Source organism: Aotus nancymaae, unplaced genomic scaffold, assembly GCF_030222135.1.
Source record: "Aotus nancymaae isolate 86718 unplaced genomic scaffold, 86718_ANA_hifiasm-v0.15.2.pri h1tg000141l, whole genome shotgun sequence".
NCBI lineage: Eukaryota > Metazoa > Chordata > Mammalia > Primates > Aotidae > Aotus > Aotus nancymaae.
Window position 1 is genome coordinate 2548024 of NW_026988556.1, and position 27635 is coordinate 2575658.

The 27635-nt window shown below is 56.4% G+C and overlaps 1 protein-coding gene across 1 annotated transcript in view; it reads right to left on the minus strand.

Annotated features, from left to right (window-relative positions):
- The window catches only part of LOC135272888 (rho guanine nucleotide exchange factor 11-like), a 57761-nt gene extending 30845 nt beyond the window's left edge, over positions 1-26916 (minus strand). Inside the window, 11 exon segments of the mRNA XM_064371599.1 lie at positions 857-928; positions 2079-2257; positions 3112-3169; positions 3995-4044; positions 7609-7707; positions 20890-20981; positions 24415-24550; positions 24624-24691; positions 24796-24933; positions 25700-25933; positions 26840-26916. Of these exon segments, the coding sequence (XP_064227669.1) occupies positions 857-928; positions 2079-2257; positions 3112-3169; positions 3995-4044; positions 7609-7707; positions 20890-20981; positions 24415-24550; positions 24624-24691; positions 24796-24933; positions 25700-25933; positions 26840-26916 (1203 nt within the window).
- Positions 26917-27635: the final 719 nt, after the last annotated feature.

A 27635-nucleotide genomic window follows, 5' to 3' on the forward strand; every position in this document is an offset into this window, starting at 1 on the left:
GAGGAGAAGAACCAGAATCTTTTTCATTTCTATATAGCCTAGAAAATAAAACAATTTTTTTTTTTTTTTTGAGACGGAGTCTCACTCTGTTGCCAGGGTGGAGTGCAGTGGTGCAACCTTGGCTCCCTAAAACCTCCACCTCCTGGGTTCAAATGATTCTCCTGCCTCAGCCTCCCAAGTAGCTGGGCCTACAGGCGCGCACCACCACGACCGGCTAATTTTTGTATTTTTAGTAGATGCGGGGTTTCACCATGTTGGCCAGGATGGTCTTGATCTCTTGATCTCACGATCTCACGATTCGCCCACCTCAGCCTCCTAAAGTGCTGGATTACAGGTGTGAGCCACCACGCCTGGCCAACCATGTTCTGTATATGGCGGCACTTACATGTATGACTGTAATAGGAATCTGGTTATTCTACTCCAGCAAATTAATCTACTTACTGTTCTCTGTGCACATCACTTCTAGGCCTGAAAACTCTCTTCATCCTTCATCCAAGTGCTCCCCACCTCTATCAGGCTGGCTCAGGACTCACCTGACCCTTCTTTTCTTCTCTCTTTCCCTTCCTTTCCTTGGAAATGTCCCAGATAAACTCCATTGACCTTTTTTTCTGGTCTACATATTCACTATCCTAACCTATTACACATGGAGAATCCTATTCATTCTACTGGTGAAGTTCTGCTTTAATAAATTCTACCGGCCAATGGTCACTCTTTAGTGGTCCGGAAGTTTCATTTTTTGAGGTTTTACTGCGATGGGATATTGCCTGTAAATGAAGTTGTGCACGCTGGCAGGCTGCTCTGAGAAAGTATTATTTCACTCAGGCAATGGCCAGTCTACCGTTGGCAGTGGCCTTACCTGTAATTCTTTTTCTTCCTGTCTCAGCATATTTCTGAGGATCTGGGTGGCATGTTTTTGATCTTCAGGACCCTAGAGATGGAAAATATGGCAGTATAAGAGTTAGGGATGAACTCAATAGCTTACCTCTCTTCTATCTGCTGATTCTTGGGCAAGGAAAGCTACGAGAGTAGAGCCTGAATCATAAGTATGTTTTATTCAGTACCTTGCTGGAATGCAGTAAACACACATCTTATTTTGAGTTTATTCCTGAACTTCTAGAAACCTTGGCTGTAATCACCTTTGGCATCAAGTTGCTCCCTAAAGTCTCCCAAGACTTGTGGGTTTAGTCTTCATTCCAACTGAAAAATCCTGTTCCCTCTACCTGTCTGCATCTTGTCCTCTTTCAACTCTTCACATAGGCGTTCCTTCCTTGCTTCTAGAGCTCCCTTTCTACTTATTTGTTCTGTTTCTTTGAGATGGGGTCTCCCTCTGTCACCCAGGCTACAGTGCAGTGGCACAATCATGGCTCACTGCAACCTCTGCCTTCTGGCTCAAACAACCCTCCTACCTCAGCCTCCTGAGTACCTGGGACCGCAGGTGCATGCCATCATGCCTGGCTAATTTTTTGTATTTTTGGTAGACACAGGGTTTTGCCATGTTGCCCAGGCTGGTCTCAAACTCCTAAGCCCAAATGATCCTCCCACCTCGGCCTCCCAAAGTGCTGGGATTACAGGCGTGAGCCACTGCACTGGCCTCTACTTGTTTTTGTCCTTTTCTGATCCCTCCCTCTACTGAGTGGGCTCTGTATTTTGCACCTTGAAGCAGGCTTTTCTCTAGGAAGCCTTTCCCCTACACCTTGACTTTATACCATACCCTGTTTAACACTGGCTGGCAACGGTCTTGAACAGATACATTCAGTCCCTGCCAGAAGTGTGCACTCTCTCTCCGATGAGGAGTACTTTTGGAGAGTGCCCTTAGAGTCTTCCACACATTTAGGAAACACCCAATGTTGCTGTGTGATAAAACCAATATGCATTTCCATGGAAGGAGGACACTGAGGCAGGGAACAACTGTTACTGTGCAGCCCTGGTTTTTGTTGAACTCTTTCAATCGTCTTCCATATGCCTTTTGACTTGCTCTGCTTACCACAGCCCCAATGGATTTAACCTGCTTTCCTCCCCAATGCGGAGCTCTTCAACAGGACATTAGGGTGAGGAAAGAGAACCAGAAGGATCATTACCTGCAGAGGTCTGGGTCCTGTGATGCATTGTGGAGGTGGTAGAGGTGGAGGAGGTGGCAGTGGGGGGATCGCTGGGGTGATTCGGGGAGCTCCTGCTGGGAATGGGTTCTGCTGAAGTCCAGGGATGCCCACGGATGAAGGTGAAGAGCCCAGGAGGGTGAGTTTGACAGAGGCACCAGCTAGAGGGAGACAGAGACTTGCTCCAGGAGTGCTGTTCTGGACACACAGTCCACGTACGGTGGTGGGGGGGGGTCAGGGGGACTGTTCTCCCTTGTCCTGTCATTAAGCTTATAATCCTGTAGGTTAAGTTCTCCTCACTTTTAATGCCCCACCTGTTCTTTAATCCCTGCCTTCATGCCCTGCATGGACCCAAGTACCACGTCCTGCCCTTCCTTCACGCACAGACCTTAACTAGAACTCCACTCATAAATATCTGGGAACACACCCCACGGGCCGCCTCAGCAGCCCCTTGTTTCCCCCTTTATCTCACTAAAGTGAGTAGCCAGTGTCACACTCTGGGCATATTGCCCACATGGCACAGACCAGGCACTCAGATTCCAGCCCTCTGCCCTCCCCAAACTTCCGACATTCTTAAATTCTTTCTTCAACATTTGTTGCTTCTATTTGAATATTTGGACAGACTCAACTGGTTGAGCCTTCCTGGCTACAAACAGATTATAGTTGCTTTTCCCTGACAACTAGAAAACAAATGAGTATGAATGTCCATGAATGGGAGAGGGAATTGGAAGGTATTTGAGGGAGACCTGGTCTCAGTAGGATGTGGTCTAAACAGGAGAGGCAAAGACGGGTGTGGGTAAACATAAGACGTCTCATGACAGCCTAGTAGTGTCTCCACTTGAAATAATAGGGAATTGTGGCCATTTAAGTGGATCGCTAAATGTTAAGATTGAAGACGTGACTTCAGCTGACTCACACATCTACAAAGGAAACCTCCTGGGATGGCAGGCCTGCCCTTTCCTCCCTCCCAGCCCATCTGCTCCCCTACGTTAGCTGTCACCTCTCTCCAACTCACATTTGATCAGCTTTACCACTTCTAGGTGTGAGCTATTGGTCACCATGGTGCCGTTGACCTGTTGGAGGGACAAACAATTTTGAGTAATGGTGATGAACAGCTAGGGCATCCTTCTGTAAGTTCAAAACACCACTTCTTCAGGAAGCCATTTTCCAGTGCTCTTTAGCCTCCTCTGCTCACTTGTTTACTCAAGTCACACTATGAATGTGTTCTGTTCATATCTGCTATTTGTTCTGTCTCTCCAGCGAGCCTGTAAGTTTTCAGGGATAAGACCTGCGTCTTCATTCCTTAATTTGTTCATTCATTCACTTAGTTTTGGTATACACTTTTCCGACCATTTGTCTCACACACATGTGAATGTCCACTGCCCCAGTGTGCTTCCTCCTCACAGAGGACTAAGCAGTCTCTGCATCTGGATTTCCTCAATGCTTCCCCACTATGCTGCCCAGGCTGGTTCTGAACACCATTCTGTCGAAGAAAGGCCTGAACAACCAGGGCAGGTTATAGTAGTTCAGCATGGGCAAGGACCCCAGGTTGGCATTATATGGAGGAAAGAATATCAACCTGACAATCAAAGTCTTGGGTCCTTCCACGAGTTACTACCAAAATAAGTTGATCTTATTTTGGTCAGTTATGAAATGAGAATAATAAAACTTGTTCTCAAAGCTTGGTTGCTTCAGAGTCAAGAAGGGCCACAGCTATCTTCCTCCTTGCTCTCTCTCTCACACTATACCACCGTGCTCCCTCGCATGGACCACCCCTAACTCAGTGGCTGCCTGGCAGTTGGTATCAAGATGGAAGTGTGCAGGAGGGGCAAGGCCAGGGGTGCCCTGCACATCTGCCTCCACAGCTGGGAGTGGGAGTGCATGTTGGGGTCACTCACTTTGATGATCCGGTCGCCCTCTTTCACACCGGCCTTCATGGCTGCACCTCCTGTAAGGAGAAGGCCTGGTCAGCAGAGCCCAACAACCTCTCCCAGAGGCCACTGAAGCTACACCAAGGTCCCTGTCAGATCACCTCTTCTCTGAAATTTCCTCCTATTTCTCTGTGTTAAGTACCTCCAATGCTGGGTGCACTTCCTATTCCACTTTAGAGACACAACTACTTTTAAGCTAGAGTGGACTATGTAAGGTCCCATCTCCTGCTCTTCCTTCCAACTAGATAAGGTGCTAGACTTCTGATAGCAGGCCAAGGCAGGAGGCAGGCAGGGCCAGGCTCTGGGAAGAGCACGTGTGCTTCATTCTAATGTATCTGGATATGTTCTAAGGTCAAATCGAGTTATTTTTTATTATCCAGGGGGAAAAATGAGTTTCCTGTATGAAACAGAATTGTTAAAATAATTAATAAGGGAAATATGGAGAAAAGGCTTAAAACAAGAGTTTCCTAAGTCCTGAGAGGTTTTGTAAAATATTCTGGGGGTTCACATCATCAAAAATGATAATAACTTTTCTTTTAAAAAAACCTTTCTAAAGCCGTTTACAGTTTTTCCCTTCCTTTTTTTTTTTTTTTTTTTTTTTTTTAACAGACAGAGTCTTGCCCCGTAGCCCAAGCTGGAGTGCGGAAGCATGATCTCAGCTCACTGCAGACTTAGTCTTCTCAAGCGATCCTCCCAACTCAACCTCCCAAATAGCTATGGGACTACAAGTGTGTGCCACCATGCCTGGTTAATTAAAAAAAAAATTTTTTTTTTGTAGAGATGAGGTCTCACTATGTTGCCCACGCTGGTCTTGAACTCCTGTGCTCAAGTGATCCTCCTGCCTTGGCTTCCCAAAATGCTGGAATTGCAGGCGTGAGCCTCCATACTCAGCCCAGTTTCTCTCTTTAAAATAAACCAAATTAAGAGCTTCTGATGGTGACTGACTGAGGTGCTCATGCTCTTCACCTTTTCAACTTGTCATCTGACTGGAGGCTACAGTGGTTTTGATCACAATATGGTTTGTTTGTTTGTTTGTTTTTGAGATACTGTCTCCTCACTCTGTTACCAAGGCTGGAGTGCAGTGGTGTGAGTTTGGCTCACACACCCCTGACCTCTTGGGTTCAAGCGATCCTCCCACCTTGGCCTCTGAAGTAGCTGGGACTACAGGCATGTGCCACCCCACCTGACTAATTTTTGTATTTTTTGTAGAGACAAATATTTTCACCGTATTGCCCAGGCTGGTCTTGGATTTCTGAGCTCAAGCAATCATCCCGTCTCGGCCTCCCAAAGACCTGGGATTACAGGCGTGTGTCACCATGCCCAGCCTCACAAGATAGTTTTAAATGACTTACAGTCCTAATTTAATTTACATCCAGGAAGCGCAAAAAGCATTAAAGCCAAAACAAGTTAATGAGAAGCATAAAAACTACATATTGTACATTTGTCCCAGCGTGATCATTAAGTCTATAAGTTGCATTCCTCTGATCAAAATAAAACTCCCACAAAGCCCATCTAAATGTTTCTACTCTGAAAAGAAAAATACAGTGATGACTGCATTCCAATTTGGCTTTTCAATACTGGGACTCAAGACTATCCTCATCTAAAGTGTGCTATTTATGGAAGAACACTTGCAAATAGCTTGGAATTCCTGCTTAGACATTCATTTAGAAACTAATGTTGAAGAAAACAGAGCCGTCTTGCCTGAATGTATGAAACATGTGAGGTGACTTCTAATAACTTAGTGATTAAAAAAAAGCAACTAAACTCTTCAGAGTAAAGGAACTTGAGCAGAAGTTCTCAGACTTCAGCAAGCATGAGAATCACTGCAGGAATTTTTAAAAGTGTGTTTCATGGACCTCTTGCCAGAAAGCAATTCAGTGCTTCCAAGGTCAGCCCCAAGAAAAAGGATTTCAATCATCTTGGGCGTAGGTGATTCTGATTCAGGCAGAACGCAGACTATACTTTCAGAAACAGTGAATTAAAGAAACCTAATATATATCTGGAAAAGATAACTACTGCTTTGTTATTCTTGTGACTTCAAGGCCAATCCAAATGAATGAAGTCTCTTCTACTCTCCTCCCCAACACACACATGCACACATGCACGCATGTACACACACACACACACACACACACACACACACACACACACACACACACAGTCTCTCAAACTCACATTCTCCTTGTAAGCCATCTTTTCCTTCTTTCCTCTCTGGGTCTGACTCTGCTCAGCCTAAGAGAAGGAAGAAGGTAAAGGAGAGCTGAACCTACACTTCCCTGGAGGGGATCCCGTATTTTCTGCACCAGATAGGCTGCAGAGGAGAAGTACAAGGTATCGGCAGTTCTACTAACTCTGTCTCACCCCAGTCCAGGAACCCTGAGAAATGAGAAAAGCAAAGAATAAAACTATCTTTTTAGAGCTTTACCTCAGGATACGCAAAACAAATCTCCCAAACATAAGAAGCCATGCTTATTTATATCCTTATATGATCCACAGATCTCATTCTGGTCACAAATTTGGAATTCTTTTTTCACCTTTCCTGTGAACATAGCCCAAATCTTCCTCCAGAATCAATGCAAGTACATTTTCCCTCCTCCTCTGCAACATCTCTAAGGGGAAACCTGCTCCCAATCCTTTCCCTGTGCTCTCATCTAAGCAAAGCCTAGGATGCTCCCTGGCACCAGCCCAACGCTACTTACTGCACTGAAGTTCACTCCTTTTAGGGACACTTCTCTACCTTTTAGGGAATCTTCCGCACCCACCGTCTTTCTGACTATCCTCCTCAGCCTGGACCACTAACAATGTTTCCACTAGCTGGCACATGCTAGAGTTTTGACTGTTCGCACCCCTTCTATACACAATTGGTAACTTGATGGATTTGGCTATGATGCCCACTCACTCTTTACTCCCTTCCCACCAAATTCCTATTCTGCCGATTTGCTTTTCATTTCCGTCTTTCAAACTACTTCTGAAATCCTTTTTTTTAAAAGAGGGCTTCCCCAACGATCACAAGGAAAATGACTACACCTCAAATCGCAAACTACTCAAACTTCCAAACACCGTTTCCCCCGATACCATGTCCAGCACATATCATTTATCTGCTGGTAATTTATTATTTAATGTTAATTGTATCAGCAAATGTGCTCTGTAATCATTTGGACTATTGCACCTGTCTCAGGTTATAAACCTCTGTAGAAAATGACCATCTGTGTACTTAGCCAGGTAGTGTGGAGGTAAATATGAAGAAAGGGGACCTTGGATTCTGCCACAGAATCTTGTGACCTAGTATGAGGATCCCCCTTTGACGGCAATCAGACATCTGCCTGATGATGACCAGACAGCTACTTTGCTGGTTTTTCCCTTCCCAACCAGGGAAGCAAGCTTGAGGTGCAATCTCTAGAACTCTGGCCGGGGGCTTTGCATTGAAGAGGCTTCCCCAGGCACCCATGGAGAGCCAGTTCCAGAGTAATTCATTCCTGCCCCACAGGAACGCACAAGTTCTCCAAGTACAGTGGCACTGTCACATACATGGTGGCTTTGTAAGAACTGTCCACTGCGGGCAGGACGGATGCAGCACTTACCAGGCCGCACAGATTGCACCAGAAAACTTCGATACCCACTGACTGCAAAGCCAAAGCCATGCTGGTCCTTTCGGATAATGACACAGCGTTGAACAAGACCTAGAAGGTGGAGAGAAAGGTTGAGTATACAGTGTCTTTGGAAGGTTAGTGTACACATGCCAAGACCAACTCAGGGAAGCCCCACTACGTGTCTTCTTCAAGAAGCCTTTTCACACTAACCAAATTCCCTAGACTATTCCTGTGTGAATACTACCGCATGCCTCCCTCGGTGGTTAGCAAAACCTGTATACTTTGTATTCCAAATAAGAAACTACCTGTAGAAACTAGGTAGACATGTCTACCTATAGAAACTACCTGTAAACATGCCTCTTACGGTGGTTGGCAAAACTTGTATACTTTGTATTCCAAATAAGAAACTACACTTGCCGGGCGCGATAGCTCATGCCTGTAATCCCAGCACTTTGGGAGGCTTAGGCGGGTGGATCACGAGGTCAAGAGATCGAGAATGTCCTGGTGAACATAGTGAAACCCCGTCTCTACTGAAAATACAAAAAATTAGCTGGGCATGGTGGCACGTGCCTGTAATCCCAGCTACTCAGGAGGCTGAGACAGGAGAATTGCCTGAACCCAGGAGGCGGAGGTTGTGTTCAGCCGAGATCGCGCCATTGCACTCCAGCCTGGGTAACAAGAGCAAAACTCCGTCTCAAAAAAAAAAAAGAAACTACACTTCTCTGAGGTGCTAAAATGCTTGTCTCTCACGTACATGTCTGTGCCTTTTGGTGTGTCTGGGTGAGACTGGTCAAAGAAGGGGCAAAGAAGGGGTGCCCTGGCCTGGGTATGTGCCGGGGTCCAGGGTGTCAGGACAGGGGCAGGTGCCGGGGGCCTGGGTCTCTGGACAGGGGCAGGTGTCGGGGGGCCAGGGTCTCTGGACAGGGGTAGGTGACAGGTGCCTGGGTCTCTGGACAGGGGTAGGTGCGGGGGGGGCAGGGTTTGTGGACAGGGGTAGATGCCGGGGTACAGGGCCTCTGGATAGGGCTAGGTGTCGGGGACCCTGGGTCTCTGGATAAAGGTAGGTGCCGGGGGGCCTGTACCTGGGTAGGTGCTAGGGTCCAGAGCCTGTGGACAGGGGCAGGTGCCAGGGGGCCTGGGTCTCTGGACAGGGGTAGGTGCCGGGGGGCCTGGGTCTCTGGACAGGGTAGGTGCCAGGGCCTCAGTCTCTGGAGAGTAGTAGGTGCCAGGGGTCCTGGGTCTCTGGATGGGGGTAGCTGCCAGGGTCCAGGGCGTATGGACAGGGGCAGGTGCCAGGGGGCCGGGGTCTCGGGACAGGGGCAGGTGCCGGGGGCCTGGGTCTCTTAGGGACAGGTGCCGGGGGGCCTTGGTCTCTAAACGGGGGTAGGTGCCGGGGGCCTGGGTCTCTGGACATGGTAAGGTGCCAGGGGTCCTGGGCCTTTGGATGGGGTAACTGCCGGGGGCCTGGGTCTCTGCACAGGGGTAGGTGCCGGGTGTCTGGGTCTCTGGACAGGGGTAGGTGCCGGAGGGGCCTGGGTCTCTGGATAGGGATAGGTGCCGGGGTCCAGGGCCTCTGGACAGGGGTAGGTGCCGGGGGCCTGGGTGTCTGGACAGGGGTAGGTGCCAGGGGTCCTGGGTCTCTGGACGGGGGTAGGTGTCAGGGTGCCTGGGTCTCTGGACAGGGGTAGTTGCGGGGTCCTGGACAGGGGTAGGTGCCAGGGGTCCTGAGTTTCTGGACAGGGGTAGGTGCCAGGGTCCTGGGTCTCTGGACAGGGGAAGATGCTGGGGGGCCTGGGTCTCTGGACAAGGGTAGGTACCGGGGTCCAGGGCCTCTGGACAGGGTAGGTGCCGAGGCCTCAGTCTCTGGAGAGTCGTAGGTGCCAGGGGTCCTGGGTCTCTGGACGGGGGTAGGTACCGGGGTCCAGGGCCTCTGGACAGGGTAGGTGCCAGGGACTCAGTCTCTGGAGAGTAGTAGGTGCCAGGGGTCCTGGGTCTCTGGATGGGGGTGGCTGCCAGGGTCCAGGGCGTATGGACAGGGGCAAGTGCCAGGGGGCCAGGGTCTCTGGACAGGGGCAGGTGCCGGGGGACTGGGTCTCTGGAAGGGACAGGTGCCGGGGGGCCTTGGTCTCTAAACGGGGGTAGGTGCCGGGGGCCTGGGTCTCTGGACATGGTTAGGTGCCAGGGGTCCTGGGCCTTTGGATGGGGTAACTGCCGGGGGCCTGGGTCTCTGCACAGGGGTAGGTGCCGGGTGTCTGGGTCTCTGGACAGGGGAAGGTGCCGGAGGGGCCTGGGTCTCTGGATAGGGATAGGTGCCGGGGTCCAGGGCCTCTGGACAGGGGTAGGTGCCGGGGGCCTGGGTGTCTGGACAGGGGTAGGTGCCAGGGGTCCTGGGTCTCCGGACGGGGGTAGGTGTCAGGGTGCCTGGGTCTCTGGACAGGGGTAGTTGCGGGGTCCTGGACAGGGGTAGGAGCCAGGGGTCCTGAGTCTCTGGACAGGGGTAGGTGCCAGGGTCCTGGGTCTCTGGACAGGGGTAGGTGCCGGGGGGGCCTGGGTCTCTGGACAGGGGTAGGTGCCAGAGGGCCTGGGCCTAGGTAGGTGCCAGCATCCAGGGCCTCTGGACAGGGTCAGGTGCCAGGGGGCCTGGGTGTCTGGACAGGGTTAGGTGCCAGGGGGCCTTGGTCTCCAGACAGAGGTAGGTGCTGGGGGGCCTGGGTAGGTGCCAGGGTCCAGGACCTCTGGACAGGGGCAGGTGTTCGGGGACCTGGGCCTCTGAACGGGGGTAGGTGCTGGGGGGCCTGGGTCTCTGGACAGGGGTAGGTACCGGGGTCCAGGGCCTCTGGACAGGGTAGGTGCCGAGGCCTCAGTCTCTGGAGAGTCGTAGGTGCCAGGGGTCCTGGGTCTCTGGATGGGGGTAGGTGCCAGGGTCCAGGGCGTATGGACAGGGGCAGGTGCCGGGGGGCCGGGTCTCTGGACAGGGGCAGGTGCCGGGGGCCTGGGTCTCTGGAAGGGACATGTGCCGGGGGGCCTTGGTCTCTAAACAGGGGTAGGCGCCGGGGTCCTGGGTCTCTGGACATGGTTAGGTGCCAGGGGTCCTGGGCCTTTGGATGGGGTAACTGCCGGGGGCCTGGGTCTCTGGACAGGGGTAGTTGCGGGGTCCTGGACAGGGGTAGGTGCCAGGGGGTCCTGGGTCTCTGGACAGGGGTAGGTGCTCGGGGGCCTGGGTCAATGGACAGGGGTAGGTACCGGGGTCCAGGGCATATGGACAGGGGCAGGTGCCGGGGGTCCGGGGTCTCTGGACAGGGGCAGGTGCCGGGGGGCCTTGGTCTCTAAACGGGGGTAGGTGCCGGGGGCCTGGGTCTCTGGACATGGTTAGGTGTCAGGGGACTTGGGCCTTTGGATGGGGTAACTGCCGGGGGCCTGGGTCTCTGGACAGGGGTAGGTGCCGGGTGTCTGGGTCTCCGGACAGGGGTAGGTGCCGGAGGGGCCTGGGTCTCTGGATAGGGATAGGTGCCGGGCTCCAGGGCCTCTGGACAGGGGTTGGTGCCGGGGGCCTGGGTGTCTGGACAGTGTTAGGTGCCAGGGGTCCTGGGTCTCTGGACGGGGGTAGGTGTCAGGGTGCCTGGGTCTCTGGACAGAGGTAGTTGCGGGGTCCTGGACAGGGGTAGGAGCCAAGGGTCCTGAGTCTCTGGACAGGGGTAGGTGCCGGGGGGGCCTGGGTCTCTGGACAGGGGTAGGTGCCAGAGGGCCTGGGCCTAGGTAGGTGCCAGGATCCAGGGCCTCTGGACAGGGTCAGGTGCCAGGGGTCTGGGTGTCTGGACAGGTTTAGGTGCCAGGGGGCCTTGGTCTCCAGAAAGAGATAGGTGCTGGGGGGCCTGGGTAGATGCCAGGGTCCAGGGCCTCTGGACAGGGGCAGGTGTTGGGGGACCTGGGCCTCTGAACAGGGGTAGGTGCTGGGGGGCCTGGGTCTCTGGACGGGGGTAGGTACCGGGGTCCAGGGCCTCTGGACAGGGTAGGTGCCGAGGCCTCAGTCTCTGGAGAGTCGTAGGTGCCAGGGGTCCTGGGTCTCTGGACGGGGGTAGGTACCGGGGTCCAGGGCCTCTGGACAGGGTAGGTGCCAGGACCTCAGTCTCTGGAGAGTAGTAGGTGCCAGGGGTCCTGGGTCTCTGGATGGGGGTAGCTGCCAGGGTCCAGGGCGTATGGACAGGGGCAGGTGCTAGGGGGCCGGGGTCTCTGGACAGGGGCAGTTGCCGGGGGCCTGGGTCTCTGGGAGGGACAGGTGCCGGGGGGCCTTGGTCTCTAAACGGGGGTAGGTGCCGGGGGCCTGGGTCTCTGGACATGGTTAGGTGCCAGGGGTCCTGGGCCTTTGGATGGGGTAACTGCCGGGGGCCTGGGTCTCTGGACAGGGGTAGGTGCCAGGTGTCTGGGTCTCTGGACAGGGGAAGGTGCCGGAGGGGCCTGGGTCTCTGGATAGGGATAGGTGCCGGGGTCCAGGGCCTCTGGACAGGGGTAAGTGCCGGGGGCCTGGGTGTCTGGACAGGGGTAGGTGCCAGGGGTCCTGGGTCTCTGGACGGGGGTAGGTGTCAGGGTGCTTGTGTCTCTGGACAGGGGTAGTTGCGGGGTCCTGGACAGGGGTAGGAGCCAGGGGTCCTGAGTCTCTGGACAGGGGTAGGTGCAAGGGTCCTGGGTCTCTGGACAGGGGTAGGTGCCGGGGGGGCCTGGGTCTCTGGACAGGGGTAGGTGCCAGAGGGCCTGGGCCTAGGTAGGTGCCAGGATCCAGGGCCTCTGGATAGGGTCAGGTGCCAGGGGGCCTGGGTGACTGGACAGGGTTAGGTGCCAGGGGGCCTTGGTCTCCAGACAGAGGTAGGTGCTGGGGGGCCTGGGTAGGTGCCAGGGTCCAGGACCTCTGGACAGGGTCAGGTGTTGGGGGACCTGGGCCTCTGAATGGGGGTAGGTGCTGGGGGGCCTGGGTCTCTGGACAGGGGTAGGCACCGGGGTCCACGGCCTCTGGACAGGGTAGGTGCCGAGGCCTCAGTCTCTGGAGAGTCGTAGGTGCCAGGGATCCTGGGTCTCTGGACGGGGGTAGGTGCCAGGGTCCAGGGCGTATGGACAGGGGCAGGTGCCGGGGGGCCGGGGTCTCTGGACAGGGGCAGGTGCCAGGGTCCTGGGTCTCTGGGAGCGACAGGTGCCGGGGGGCCTTGGTCTCTCAACGGGGGTAGGTGCCGGGGGCCTGGGTCTCTGGACATGTTTAGGTGTCAGGGGTCCTGGGCCTTTGGATGGGGTAACTGCCGGGGGCCTGGGTCTCTGGACAGGGGTAGGTACCGGGGTCCAGGGCCTCTGGACAGGGTAGGTTCCGGGGTCTCAGTCTCTGGAGAGTAGTAGGTGCTAGGAGTCCCGGATCTCTGGACGGGGGTAGGTGCCGGGGTCCAGGGCGTGTGGACAGGGGCAGGTTCCAGGGGACCGGGGTCTCTGGACAGGGGCAGGTGCTGGGGGCCTGGGTCTCTGAACGGGGGGGTGCCGTGGGGCCTTGGTCTCTGGACGGGGGTAGGTGCCAGGGGCCTGGGTCTCTGGACATGATTATGTGGGGCCTTTGGATGGGGTAAGTGCCGGGGGCCTGGGTCTCTGGACAGGGTTAGGTGCCGGGGGCCTGGGTGTCTGGACAGGGGTAGGTGCCAGCGGTCCTGGGTCTCTGGACGGGTGTAGGTGTCAGGGTGCCTGGGTCTCTGGACAGGGGTAAGTGCGGGGTCCTAGACCACTGGACAGGGGTAGGTGTTGGGGGACCTGGGCCTCTGGACAGGGGTAGTTGCGGGGTCCTGGACAGGGGTAGGTGCCAGGGGTCCTGGGTCTCTGGACAGGGGTAGGTGCCGGGGTCCAGGGCCTCCAGACCGGGATAGGTGTCAGGGTCCTGGGTCTCCGGACAGGGGTATGTGCCAGGGTCCTGGGTCTCCGGACAGGGGTAGGTGCCAGGGTCCTGGGTCTCTGGACAGGGGTATGTCTCGGGGTCCTGGGTCTCCGGACAGGGGTAGGTGCCAGGGGGCCTGGGTCTCTGGTCAGTAGATATGTCTATCTATAGGTGCTGCCGGGCTCGGGCCTCGGTAGGTGCCGGGGTCCAGGGCCTCTGGACAGGGCCTAGTGCCAGGGGGCATGGGTCTCGGGACAGGGGTAGGTGCCGGGGGGGCCTGGGTCTCTTCAAGAGGCAGTTGCCGGAGGCCTGGGACTCTGAAATGGGGTAGGTGACGGGGGGCCTGGGTCTCTGGACAGGGTTAGGTGCCGGTTTCCAGGGCCTTTGGAAGGGGCAGGAGCTGGGGGCCTGGGTCTCTGCACAGGGGTAGGTGCCGGGGGGCCTGGGTCTCTGGACAGGGGCCGGTGCCGGGGTCCAGGGCCCATGGATAGGGCTAGGTGCCGGGGGGCCTGGGTCTCTGGACAGGGGTAGGTACCGGGGAGCCTGGGTCTCTGGACAGGGGTAGGTGCCGGGTGTCTGGGTCTCTGGACAGGGGTAGGTGCCGGAGGGGCCTGGGTCTCTGGATAGGGATAGGTGCCGGGGTTCAGGGCCTCTGGACAGGGGTAGGTGCCGGGGGCCTCGGTGTCTGGACAGGGGTAGGTGCCAGGGGTCCTGGGTCTCTGGAAGGGGGCAGGTTTCAGGGTGCCTGGGTCTCTGGACAGGGGTAGTTGCGGGGTCCTGGACAGGGGTAGGAGCCAGGGGTCCTGAGTCTCTGGACAGGGGTAGGTGCCAGGGTCCTGGGTCTCTGGACAGGGGTAGGTGCCGGGGGGGCCTGGGTCTCTGGAGAGGGGTAGGTGCCAGAGGGCCTCGGCCTAGGTAGGTGCCAGCATCCAGGGCCTCTGGACAGGGTCAGGTGCCAGGGGACCTGGGTGTCTGGACAGGGTTAGGTGCCAGGGGGCCTTGGTCTCTAGACAGAGGTAGGTGCTGGGGGGCCTGGGTAGATGCCAGGGTCCAGGACCTCTGGACAGGGGCAGGTGTTGGGGGACCGGGGCCTCTGAACGGGGGTAGGTGCTGGGGGGCCTGGGTCTCTGGACGGGGGTAGGTACCGGGGTCCAGGGCCTCTGGACAGGGTAGGTGCCAAGGCCTCAGTCTCTGGAGAGTCGTAGGTGCCAGGGGTCCTGGGTCTCTGAATGGGGGTAGGTACCGGGGTCCAGGGCCTCTGGACAGGGTAGGTGCCAGGGCTTCAGTCAGTCTCTGGAGAGTAGTAGGTGCCAGGGGTCCTGGGTCTCTGGACGGGGGTAGGTGCCAGGGTCCTGGGTCTCTGGACAGGTGTAGGTGCCGCGGGGGCCTGGGTCTCTGGACAGGGGTAGGTGCCAGAGGGCCTCGGCCTAGGTAGGTGCCAGGATCCAGGGCCTCTGGACAAGGTCAGGTGCCAGGGGGCCTGGGTGTCTGGACAGGGTTAGGTGCCAGGGGGCCTTGGTCTCCAGACAGAGGTAGGTGCTGGGGGGCCTGGGTAGGTGCCATGGTCCAGGGCGTATGGACAGGGGCAGGTGCCGGGGCGCCGGGGTCTCTGGACAGGGGCAGGTGCCGGGGGCCTGGGTCTCTGGAAGGGACAGGTGCCGGGGGGCCTTGGTCTCTAAACGGGGGTAGGTGCCGGGGGCCTGGGTCTCTGGACATGGTTAGGTGCCAGGGGTCCTGGGCCTTTGGATGGGGTAACTGCCGGGGGCCTGGGTCTCTGCACAGGGGTAGGTGCCGGGTGTCTGGGTCTCTGGACAGGGGTAGGTGCCGGAGGGGCCTGGGTCTCTGGATAGGGATAGGTGCCGGGGTGCAGGGCCTCTGGACAGGGGTAGGTGCCGGGGGCCTGGGTGTCTGGACAGGGCTAGGTGCCAGGGGTCCTGGGTCTCTGGACGGGGGTAGGTGTCAGGGTGCCTGGGTCTCGGGACAGGGGTAGTTGCGGGGTCCTGGACAGGGGTAGGAGCCAGGGGTCCTGAGTCTCTGGACAGGGGTAGGTGCCAGGGTCCTGGGTCTCTGGACAGGGGTAGGTGCCGGGGGGGCCTGGGTCTCTGGACAGGGGTAGGTGCCGGGGGGGCCTGGTTCTCTGGAGAGGGGTAGGTGCCAGAGGGTCTGGGCCTAGGTAGGTGCCAGGATCCAGGGCCTCTGGACAGGGTCAGGTGGCAGGGGGCCTGGGTGTCTGGACAGGGTTAGGTGCCAGGGGGCCTTGGTCTCCAGACAGAGGTAGGTGCTGGGGGGCCTGGGTAGGTTCCAGGGTCCAGGACCTCTGGACAGTGGCAGGTGTTGGGGGACCTGGGCCTCTGAACGGGGGTAGGTGCTGGGGGGCCTGGGTCTCTGGACAGGGGTAGGTACCGGGGTCCAGGGCCTCTGGACAGGGTAGGTGCCAAGGCCTCAGTCTCTGGAGAGTCGTAGGTGCCAGAGGTCCTGGGTCCCTGGACGGGGGTAGGTGCCAGGGTCCAGGGCGTATGGACAGGGGCAGGTGCCGGGGCGCCGGGGTCTCTGGACAGGGGCAGGTGCCGGGGGCCTGGGTCTCTGGGAGGGAAAGGTGCCGGGGGGCCTTGGTCTCTAAACGGGGGTAGGTGCCGGGGGCCTGGGTCTCTGGACATGGTTAGGTGCCAAGGGTCCTGGGCCTTTGGATGGGGTAACTGCCGGGGGCCTGGGTCTCTGCACAGGGGTAGGTGCCGGGTGTCTGGGTCTCTGGACAGGGGTAGGTGCCGGAGGGGCCTGGGTCTCTGGATAGGGATAGGTGCCGGGGTCCAGGGCCTCTGGACAGGGGTAGGTGCCGGGGGCCTGGGTGTCTGGACAGGGGTAGGTGCCAGGGGTCCTGTGTCTCTGGACGGGGGTAGGTGTCAGGGTGCCTGGGTCTCTGGACAGGGGTAGTTGCGGGGTCCTGGACAGGGGTAGGAGCCAGGGGTCCTGAGTCTCTGGACAGGGGTAGGTGCCAGGGTCTTGAGTCTCTGGACAGGGGTAGGTGCCGGGGGGGCCTGGGTCTCTGGACAGGGGTAGGTGCCAGAGGGCCTGGGCCTAGGTAGGTGCCAGGATCCAGGGCCTCTGGACAGGGTCAGGTGCCAGGGGGCCTGGGTGTCTGGACAGGGTTAGGTGCCAGGGGGCCTTGGTCTCCAGAGGTAGGTAGGTGCTGGGGGGCCTGGGTAGATGCCAGGGTCCAGGGCCTCTGGACAGGGGCAGGTGTTGGGGGACCTGGGCCTCTGAACGGGGGTAGGTGCTTGGGGGCCTGGGTCTCTGGACGGGGGTAGGTACCGGGGTCCAGGGCCTCTGGACAGGGTAGGTGCCGAGGCCTCAGTCTCCGGAGAGTAGTAGGTGCCAGGGGTCCTGGGTCTCTGGATGGGGGTAGCTGCCAGGGTCCAGGGCGTATGGACAGGGGCAGGTGCCGGGGCGCCGGGGTCTCTGGACAGGGGCAGGTGCCGGGGGCCTGGGTCTCTGGAAGGGACATGTGCCGGGGGGCCTTGGTCTCTAAACGGGGGTAGGTGCCGGGGGCCTGGGTCTCTGGACATGGTTAGGTGCCAGGGGTCCTGGGCCTTTGGATGGGGTAACTGCCAGGGGCCTGGGTCTCTGGACAGGGGTAGGTGCCGGGTGTCTGGGTCTCTGGACAGGGGTAGGTGCCGGAGGGGCCTGGGTCTCTGGATAGGGATAGGTGCCGGGTTCCAGGGCCTCTGGATAGGGGTAGGTGCCGGGGGCCTGGGTGTCTGGACAGGGGTAGGTGCCAGGGGTCCTGGGTCTCTGGAAGGGGGTAGGTGTCAGGGTGCCTGGGTCTCTGGACAGGGGTAGTTGCAGGGTCCTGGACAGGGGTAGGAGCCAGGGGTCCTGAGTCTCTGGACAGGGGTAGGTGCCAGGGTCCTGGGTCTCTGGACAGGGGTAGGTGCCGCGGGGGCCTGGGTCTCTGGACAGGGGTAGGTGCCAGAGGGCCTGGGCCTAGGTAGGTGCCAGGATCCAGGGCCTCTGGACAGGGTCAGGTGGCAGGGGGCCTGGGTGTCTGGACAGGGTTAGGTGCCAGGGGGCCTTGGTCTCCAGACAGAGGTAGGTGCTGGGGGGCCTGGGTAGGTGCCATGGTCCAGGGCGTATGGACAGGGGCAGGTGCCGGGGCGCCGGGGTCTCTGGACAGGGGCAGGTGCCGGGGGCCTGGGTCTCTGGAAGGGACAGGTGCCGGAGGGCCTTGGTCTCTAAATGGGGGTAGGTGCCGGGGGCCTGGGTCTCTGGACATGGTTAGGTGCCAGGGGTCCTGGGCCTTTGGATGGTGTAACTGCCGGGGGCCTGGGTCTCTGCACAGGGGTAGGTGCCGGGTGTCTGGGTCTCTGGACAGGGGTAGGTGCCGGAGGGGCCTGGGTCTCTGGATAGGGATAGGTGCCGGGGTCCAGGGCCTCTGGACAGGGGTAGGTGCCGGGGGCCTGGGTGTCTGGACAGGGCTAGGTGCCAGGAGTCCTGGGTCTCAGGACGGGGGTAGGTGTCAGGGTGCCTGGGTCTCTGGACAGGGGTAGTTGCGGGGCCCTGGACAGGGGTAGGAGCCAGGGGTCCTGAGTCTCTGGACAGGGGTAGGTGCCAGGGTCCTGGGTCTCTGGACAGGGGTAGGTGCCGGGGGGGCTGGGTCTCTGGACAGGGGTAGGTGCCGGGGGGGCCTGGTTCTCTGGAGAGGGGTAGGTGCCAGAGGGTCTGGGCCTAGGTAGGTGCCAGGATCCAGGGCCTCTGGACAGGGTCAGGTGGCAGGGGGCCTGGGTGTCTGGACAGGGTTAGGTGCCAGGGGGCCTTGGTCTCCAGACAGAGGTAGGTGCTGGGGGGCCTGGGTAGGTGCCAGGGTCCAGGACCTCTGGACAGTGGCAGGTGTTGGGGGACCTGGGCCTCTGAACGGGGGTAGGTGCTGGGGGGCCTGGGTCTCTGGACAGGGGTAGGTACCGGGGTCCAGGGCCTCTGGACAGGGTAGGTGCCAAGGCCTCAGTCTCTGGAGAGTCGTAGGTGCCAGAGGTCCTGGGTCCCTGGACGGGGGTAGGTGCCAGGGTCCAGAGCGTATGGACAGGGGCAGGTGCCGGGGGGCCGGGGTCTCTGGACAGGGGCAGGTGCCGGGGGCCTGGGTCTCTGGGAGGGAAAGGTGCCGGGGGGCCTTGGTCTCTAAACGGGGGTAGGTGCCGGGGGCCTGGGTCTCTGGACATGGTTAGGTGCCAAGGGTCCTGGGCCTTTGGATGGGGTAACTGCCGGGGGCCTGGGTCTCTGCACAGGGGTAGGTGCCGGGTGTCTGGGTCTCTGGACAGGGGTAGGTGCCGGAGGGGCCTGGGTCTCTTGATAGGGATAGGTGCCGGGGTCCAGGGCCTCTGGACAGGGGTAGGTGCCGGGGGCCTGGGTGTCTGGACAGGGGTAGGTGCCAGGGGTCCTGGGTCTCCGGACGGGGGTAGGTGTCAGGGTGCCTGGGTCTCTGGACAGGGGTAGTTGCGGGGTCCTGGACAGGGGTAGGTGCCAGGGGTCCTGAGTTTCTGGACAGGGGTTGGTGCCAGGGTCCTGGGTCTCTGGACAGGGGTAGATGCTGGGGGGCCTGGGTAGAGCTGGATAACTCATGCATGGTGACTTAGGAATGGTCTCCTGGCAAATCCAGGGAAGGATACACGACAAAAAAAAAGGATACATGTCATGTAGGCTCAAAAAGATATTCTGGGGGTTCACATCATTAAAGATGAGAATAACTGTTTCATTTCTTTAAAAAAAAAAAAAAAACATAAAAGCTATTTACAGCTTCTGCCTTCCTTTTTTTTTAATAGAGTCTTGCCTTGTAGCCCAAGCTGGAGTGCAAAGGCGTGATCTCAGTTCATTGCAGATTCCATCTTCTGGGCTCAAGTAATCCTGCCAACTCAACCTCCCAAGTAGCTATGGGACTACAGGTGCATGCCACCTCACCTGGCTAATTAAAAAAAAAATTTTTTTTTTTTCATAGAGATCAGTCCTAACTGTGTTGAGATCACAGGTGCGTGCCACCATGCCTCGCTAATTTTTTGTATTTTTGGTAGAGACAGGGTTTTGACGTGTTGCCCAGGCTGGTCTCAAACGCCTGAGCCCAAGTGATCCTCCCACCTTGGCCTCCCAAAGTGCTGGGATTACAGGTGCGAGCCACTGCACTGGCCTCTACTTGTTTTTGTTCTCTTCTGATCCCTCCCTCTACTAAGTGGGCTCTGTATTTTGCACTTCAAAGCAGGCTTTTTTCTTTAGGAAGCCTTTCCTCTACTCCTTGACTTGTATCCCCCCTTTTTTTTTAAATACAGAGTTAAGAAAACAAAAAGAAACAGAGGCTCTGACTATCAAATGTCTCCATTCCTGTGAGTAGGTCCCGGGGTGCATAGTAGACACTGTGCGTATGTATGGTATGTGTGATTGTGTCGTGTACCGATTGAAGTGTGGGTTCTAGGGTTAAAACAGAACTGGTTTCAGGTCCTGATTCTGTCCCCAATAAGCTTGTAAACTTGCACATACTTCTTAACCTCTGTGCCTCAGCTTCCTCATTTGCAAAATAAAGATAATAAAACCTAGCTTCTACAGTTGGTGTATGGAGGGAATTTCTATAAAACCCATTAATACAATAGCTAGTTACCTAGTACACATCATGTGCTTAACATAAAATCTAAGTTGCTTTACATTTGGAGTACACAGGTCTGTTTGTATGAGTGCATACCTCTGCATTCATGTGCTTTTTTTTTTTTTTTTCTTTTTTGAGACAGAGTCTTGCTCTGTCACCAGGCTGGAGTGCAGTGGCGTGATCTCGGCTCACTGCAACCTCTGCTCCTGGGTTCAAGCAGTTCTCCTGCCTCAGCCTCCTGAGTAGCTGGGACTACAGGCAGGTGCTACCATGCCTGGCTAAGTTTTGTGTTTTTAGTAGAGACAGGGTTTCACCATGTTGGCCAGGCTGGTCTCCTGATCTCAAGTGATCTGCCTGCCTTGGCCTCCCAAAGTGCTGGGATCATAGGTGTGAGCCACCATGACCGGCCATGTGATTTTTTTTAAACAGATGGAGTATCACTATGTTGCCCAGTCTGGAGTACAGTGGCTATTCATAGGCGTGATCCCACTACTGATTGGCATAGGTGTTTTGACCTGCTCCATTTCTGACCTGGGCCAATTCATGTCTCCTTAGGTAACTTCATAGTCCCCTACTCCTGGAAGGTCATCATACTGATGGTGAATTTAGTACAGACACCTGACTGGCATAGCACACTACAGCCCAGAGCTCTTGGGCTCAAGTGATCCTCCCATCAGCCTCCCAAGTAGCTGGGAAGACAGGCATGTGCCACCATGCCTGGCTGTGTCTGTGTGTTAATGCCCTAGGAGGTTACCTGTTGTTTCAGAGGCATCCGAGGGCTGGCGATAGTGGGAAGGGGACCTGCACTCAGGTGCAGAATCTCCCAGAGGAGACGGGCTTCTTAATCTGGAGGAGTAAGAAAAGCACGTCAGTGAGCTGGGCAGGGAGGGACCATCCTTGTAGTAGATGAAGGCTCTGTTGAAAGGGGCCCTGGGTCTTGGATAATGAGAGACCCACCCACCCACCCTGTAACCCAATCTGGCAGGACATTAGCCATGTGTACATCACTGGCAACACCACCTATCTGGCATCCTGGACTGGCAGGGCAAGCATGATCTCTTTAATACCCAGCAAGCTGTGAAGGGAAATAACCCTTCCTGGAGTCAGGCGACAAAGAGAGAATAGCAAGAAGGGGATGTGCACACATACACTAGCTTGTTGGGTCTTACCAGGCTGCAATGGGGCTGATGGAACAGAACGGAGCAGCAGAGAAAATGAATGCAAGGAAAAGACAGGAAAAAACCAGCCAGTTAGTGTTAGGCGATATTTGCACAGGAGGGGGAGACTGGAGGGAAGGACGAGGTGGGTCAAACACGTACAGAGGCCTGCATGAGCGCAGCAGGGACAAGCTCCCCATTTAGCTTCACCTCTTTGTCCCTCAAAGTTCCACCTCTCCGTAACAGTGATCTCCAGGAGGGTAAGTGGACATGAGCACAAGCCCGCTGGGTAACTGGCAACTTGCACACTTTCTAGAAGGAGGGTAGAGCAATGGCCCAAGCCTCTGAAAATTCCATTTATCCTTTGGGTACCATGGGGGAACAGGAATGTGGTCTGTTTGGTGGTAGTATTCCAACCCCATATTCAGCTGCGTTCCCTCAGCCACCGTGACGCACCTTGCTTAGAAACTATGAAAGACCCCAAACCTCCAAATGGTACAGATCACCACAGGTTTCTCTGCTTGACCTCCTTTAACTAGGACCCTCCCCGGAATAGAAGAAATTTCAGTCATTGCTGTGGCACTCCTTTTTGGAAAAGTGTCCAAGTTGCAAGTTCCTGAATCAACAGTTGCTGCCCCTCAGAAAGGGGCGATTCCTATCCTACCTAGAGCAAATGACTAAGCAGAAGGCTACTCGTGGAAGCACTGCCAGTGATGCAAAACACTGGAAATAATCTAAATGTTCACAATGAGTGACTGGTTAAATAAATTACAGTAATACAATGACACAGAACTCAGTCACAGAAAAGAATGAAGAGGCTCTTTATACACGATAGAGAATGATCTCCATGATATGTTACTGAGTGAAATAAACAAAATGTACAATTTTTTTTGACAGTTAAAAAAAGTGAGTAAAAGGGAGAATACAATTATGTGTTCATATATGTTTAAATATTTGTTTACATATGCAAAAATGTCTAAAATATCTCTGGAAAAATACAAAGGAAACATAACATGACAGTCTCTAAGGAGAGAAAGTGGGTGGCTAGGGCACAGGAATGGAACTGCAGGCTTTCGTGATATTCTTTGGTACTTTTTAAGTTTGGAACCATGAGAGGGTACAAGTATCTTATAAAGGAGGGGGTCTTTGTCCCCTCTGACAGTGGCACCCCTCTTACCTGGACAGGTGAGACTGCTTTTTACTGGCTGACCTTTGGATCAGAGAGAGGAGGACATCAAGGAGGAAGAGAGTGCACGGCTCAGGAGATAGCGATGCAGGACAGGAGGAAGAAAGAGAAAGGAAAACAAAGCATGACATAAACCAGACAAGACACAAGACATGGTTGGTTCAAAAGAAAAACCACAACAGAGCCAAGAGTGACCCAGGGGAGGCACCTGGCCACAACACAGTCATGACCTTACTAACAGGCAAATTTACCCACGTCATTTTGCCACTTAAAACTTTTTAGAACCTCCCCACTGAAGTCGGGGAACAGTCATCTGTCTTCAGCTAGGCCATTTGCCACAGCATCTAACAGGAAGGATAATGCCTGATGCCCGTGGAAGCACCGTTTGATGTTTTCCACAGCTGCCAATATCTATCCTTCCTGCAGCTCAAATACCCAACTGAAAATGCTGTACAGGCAAAGCTGGATGGTCTGTGAAAGCAGAGAGGGTCTTGCTGGGCATCCCCAGTGCCTGACGCAGTAGGGGCTCACTCCTAATCTTGGTCCCTGCGCTTGACTGTCCTCCCCAAGGATCCTTCCCACTGGAAAATTCAGAACCTGGGATCAGTTTGAGGAAATGTTTTCTCCCTCTTAACCCAAAACTCTTTATTAACATTATGTATATTTGATTTTGACATTTACTATAAGCTTTGACATTTATCTAGTGTATGACTCTTCTGGCCTTTAATTTTGAAATCACAAAAACATCCTGTAAACCCACCATCCTTAGAGATCTCTAGTAGACGGGATTTATTTGCATCTATGTCAGAGGTAAGCAGAAATGGGCTAAGCAAGGTTTCCCAGATGGGGAGCTTACATTAATCTTACAAAACAACCAGTCTGCTCCAAGGTATTCACAATCCACTGAAGCAATTCGCAGCAGAGTAGAGCCACTAACAAGTTTTGAAATAGACAGTGAACAAGAGCTCTGAAGAGTCAGTTGGGATCGTAGATGTCAACAAGACAGTGACTATGGAAACGGAATGCCAGCACTGGCATCATTCTGGGAACTTACATCATTTGAGGAAGTTGCATCATTCCAGGAAGTTGCAGATCCTCAGGCCCCAACCTCAGCTCAAACACACAGAGTTAGAACATTTGGGATGGGGCCCACAGACCTATATTTTAACAAGTTCTCCAATTGATTCTAAAGGATTCTAAAGGTTGAGCACCTCTAGATAACACATTCCTACCTTGAAAAAAATTAAAGTCCTACTGACAGGACCAGGAGCTACATTTGTTTTTCCTTTCTGCTGAAACTTCATGAAAGAACTGACTAGCCTGTGTCCATCACCATTTCCTCACCTCCTGTTCTGACTTGGATCTGCTGCAAACTGGCTCCTGCCCTTGCTCCTGCCCAGATATCACTCACCAAGGTCATGCACATCCTCCTAGTTACTAACAGGAGGGGGCACTGTGTGAGAAGCAGCAAGCCTGCCGGGGAGGTGCTCCAGGGTCCCCCAGGCAGTGAGTGCACTGTGGGCCCCCAGGGCAGATCAGGGGCCCAGGAGTAGTCTAATTTCACCCGCTCGAGGGGTATGCGCAGTGTTGGGGCGCAGTGCTGCTGTGGCTGGAAGGGGTTTGGGGAGCACGGGCTGGTTCAGGTGCCCCAGCCCCTCAGGGACAAAGGCTCAGATGGGAACAAGCCTGGAGGCTCTGGGTTCCTGGTCTGGCCTGTGTGCCCTTCTCAGGGGCAAAGAATGGTTAGGCCAAACCCTTCCTCTTCTGGCCAGGATGCCCACCCATCTGTCCCCTCCCTGGGCCACCCACTGGTCTCCCCTGACCCCACCCTGGCTTCCAGCCCCTGGGCTGACCAGCTGATGCCTCCTCCACACTCAGGCCCTACCCTGAGGACATTTGGGAAAACAGAACCTACCCACCCCTCTAGCCAGCTAACCTCCCAGCCAGCCAGAAGGGGGCGGGGATTAGAGCCAGCCCCTCCTCATGCTCCTCTTCCTCCTCCAGTCCATCTGAAAGCCCCCCAGGTGAACTGTATCCCTTAGTTGTCTGGGAGGAGGTGACAGGGGCAGCACCTGGGTGGTTGGGGTGACAGGAATGGGGGAAGGACCTTTTCTAGTCCCCACAACTGCTCAAGCTACACGGCACCTCCTCCTTGGGCCTTAACCCGAGTCCTTCCTGCAGCAGGGGTCGTCCACACCACCCCGCTGTCGGCTCTGGGAACAGGTCCAGGGCAGGCGGATGCCTGGGGAGTCCCTGTGTGGCTCAGGAGATGAGGCTCACCCAGGGACAAGGGTGATCAGCCTGGCATCAGACGGACTGAGCTGCGGTCCAGTCCGAGCACAGGGGCCCCAGGCCAGGGCCAGAGCTGAGGGTCCGGGAAGAGGGGAACGTGGAGGTGGAGAGATGAGGCAGAGACGGGTGGAGGGAGGGCTCAGGGTCCTGCCCACGGCCTTGGCTGCCAACCACGAGGAGGGAGAGGTGGGGAGAAGGTTAGCTGGAGCCAGGTAGAGCGAGCCCTGGAGTGGGCACTGGGCCTGGGAAGATGGCTGGAGCAGGGCAGGGTGGGAGGGGACAGTTTGAGGACGCTGGGAGAAGGGATGACTCCAGGACTGGGGACGTGTATGGGTGATGTGAGTGGAGCGCTGGGACGCTCTGGGGAGCGTATCTAGGGCACTCCTGACCCTGGCCTCTCCCCTGCAGAGGGGGCCGCAGTGTCTGCTATAGAGACAAGCCGCCAGAAAGAGGCTTCTGGTCATGGCCCTTTCCTATGCTCCCCACTGCATTCGGGATGATGGGAGGACGAAGCCACCCCTGTCATGCTGCCTGCTGTCCCTTATCCTAGTCAGGCTCTGTTTCCTGTTTTCAGGCTTCATATCCCGAATGCTGGGATCCCCCACCAACATTCCCTGGTCCCCTGGCCCCCAGGCCCCAGGGCTGAGCTGTGGGCAGGTCTCACCTGGTGAGTTACTTGGGGACTGTGGATGGATGGGAGGAAGCACAGAAGAGGCTAGAGGCTGAGATTCAGCCGGAGGCAGGCGTGATGGGGTATGGTGGCTGGGCTGCACTGGAGAGGGGCGCGATGGGGTATGGTGGCTGGGCTGTACTGGAGGGGGGCGTGATGGGGTATGGTGGCTGGGCTGCACTGGAGGGAGGCGCGATGGGGTATGGTGGCTGGGCTGCACTGGATGGGGGCGCGATGGGGTATGGTGGCTGGGCTGCACTGGAGGGGGGGCGTGATGGGGTATGGTGGCTGGGCTGCACTGGAGGGAGGCGCGATGGGGTATGGTGGCTGGGCTGCACTGGAGGGGGGCGCGATGGGGTATGGTGGCTGGGCTGCACTGGAGGGGGGCGCGATGGGGTATGGTGGCTGGGCTGCACTGGAGGGGGGCGCGATGGGGTATGGTGGCTGGGCTGCACTGGATGGGGACGCGATGGGGTATGGTGTCTGGGCTGCACTGGAGGGGTGGGTAGACGCTGGCACTGGGAGGAGGGGTGGGTCAGCCTCCTGGATGAAAGGCTGCTGGCAGGTTAAAGATGGAGGAAGAGCATGACGTTGAGATGGAGTTAAGTTAGGAGCCTAGACCTGGAGGGAAGGAGGGGCTGCCTTCCTTGGGGCTGAGAGGGGCTGTGGGGGCCCTGGGAGTGTGTGAGTGTGTGGTGTGGCGTGGGGCCAGCATTCCAGACATACTCAGGAGAATAAGGGGCCAGCAACCGTGACCTTTCTCTCTTCTCAGAAAAATTATAAGCAGATGTGGGCGCCTCGGGGAGTGTAGAGCAAGGAGCCAGAGCGAGTTTTGGAAACACAGAACACAGAGCCTGAAGCCGGCTGCGGGGGTGGGCGCTGTGGGAGCTCAGCCTCTCCTGAGCTCAGGAGCTGAGGGAGCAGAGCTGTATGAAGTCCTGGGAGCCAGGGGTGGTGGGCATGGAGAGGACCACATTTCCAAATGGCTGACAGCAAGTGAGGGAGGCGGGAGCTTTTCCTTAAATTCAGGGTCACCAGGTTGACGACCTCCTCAGGCGATGGCCCCTAGAGCTGGGTGTAGTGTGCTGGCTGAGGTGTCACTACTGACTGCGGGAGGCGGGGACTGGCCTTGGGTTGTAGTGTTTGCTAGTTTCTCTGGTGTAAGTAACCCCCATGCCGGATTCCAAGCTACTCATGTGACGTCACTGAACACGTTGCTAGGAAGAGATGTGTACCATTGGCTCTTTGAGCCTGCATGAGCTGGCTCCAGGACACCACTGGTTGGGAGGTCACCTAGACCTAGCCCCATTCCCACCACATAGAACAGGAAACCCCTGACAGTATTGCATCAGGCTGGTTTTGGCTTCTGCCTGCATACATCCAGTGATGGGGAGCTCACCACCTGAGGTAGCCAATTCCATTCCTGAGCTGCTCTGACTTGGAAAGTTCTTCCTCTGACTGAGCCCAAGGCTGCATCCCTCATTACTTCCCCTCACTGCTTCTGGTCTCACACCTTGGTACAAATATCACAGTGCCCTGGGAAGGGCCTGGCTGGGGGCTGGGGATTCACAGATGAAAGGCACTGGGTCCCAGCCTCTGGAAGTCATGGCCAGGGAGCAGGCACTGGAACATTGGGAGGGGGAGGGTGAATGGTTCTGGGACCCCCCAGAAGCAATGAGTGGGGTTGTCTGCCATTGAGGGTCAGAAAGAGGAGGAGAGAAGGGGCGACACCTGGGTTAGACCTTGAAAGATGAGAACTCCAGGTGAATGAAACGTGAGGGTAATTCATGAGCAAAGACCGGAGGCATGGAAGTGACTGCGGTCCAGGAGTGAGGTGGGGAACTGGAGTCCAGAGCAAGGGGCCACAGGACATGGGGCTGCAGTCTGGTCTCTTCTGCAGGCCCATGGCTCAGATCTCTGCAGACAGGTCCTCCAGGCTGCTCACTGCAGCGCCCCTGCCCGCTCTGTGCCGGCCCTGGGGCAGGCCTCTGCAATGTCACCGCCTCTGCGCCCTTTCCTTCTGCAGGCCCTGGGCCTGGGGCTGGCTGGAACTCTCAACCCCAGTGATCCCAACACCTGCAGCTTCTGGGAAAGGTGAGAGGGCCCCTGCTGCGCCTTGAGGGCACCAGGCCCTAGCTCCCGGTTGTCCCTACTGTCCCTATGTGGGTCCTCTCCTTTACCTCCTTCCTTCTCTC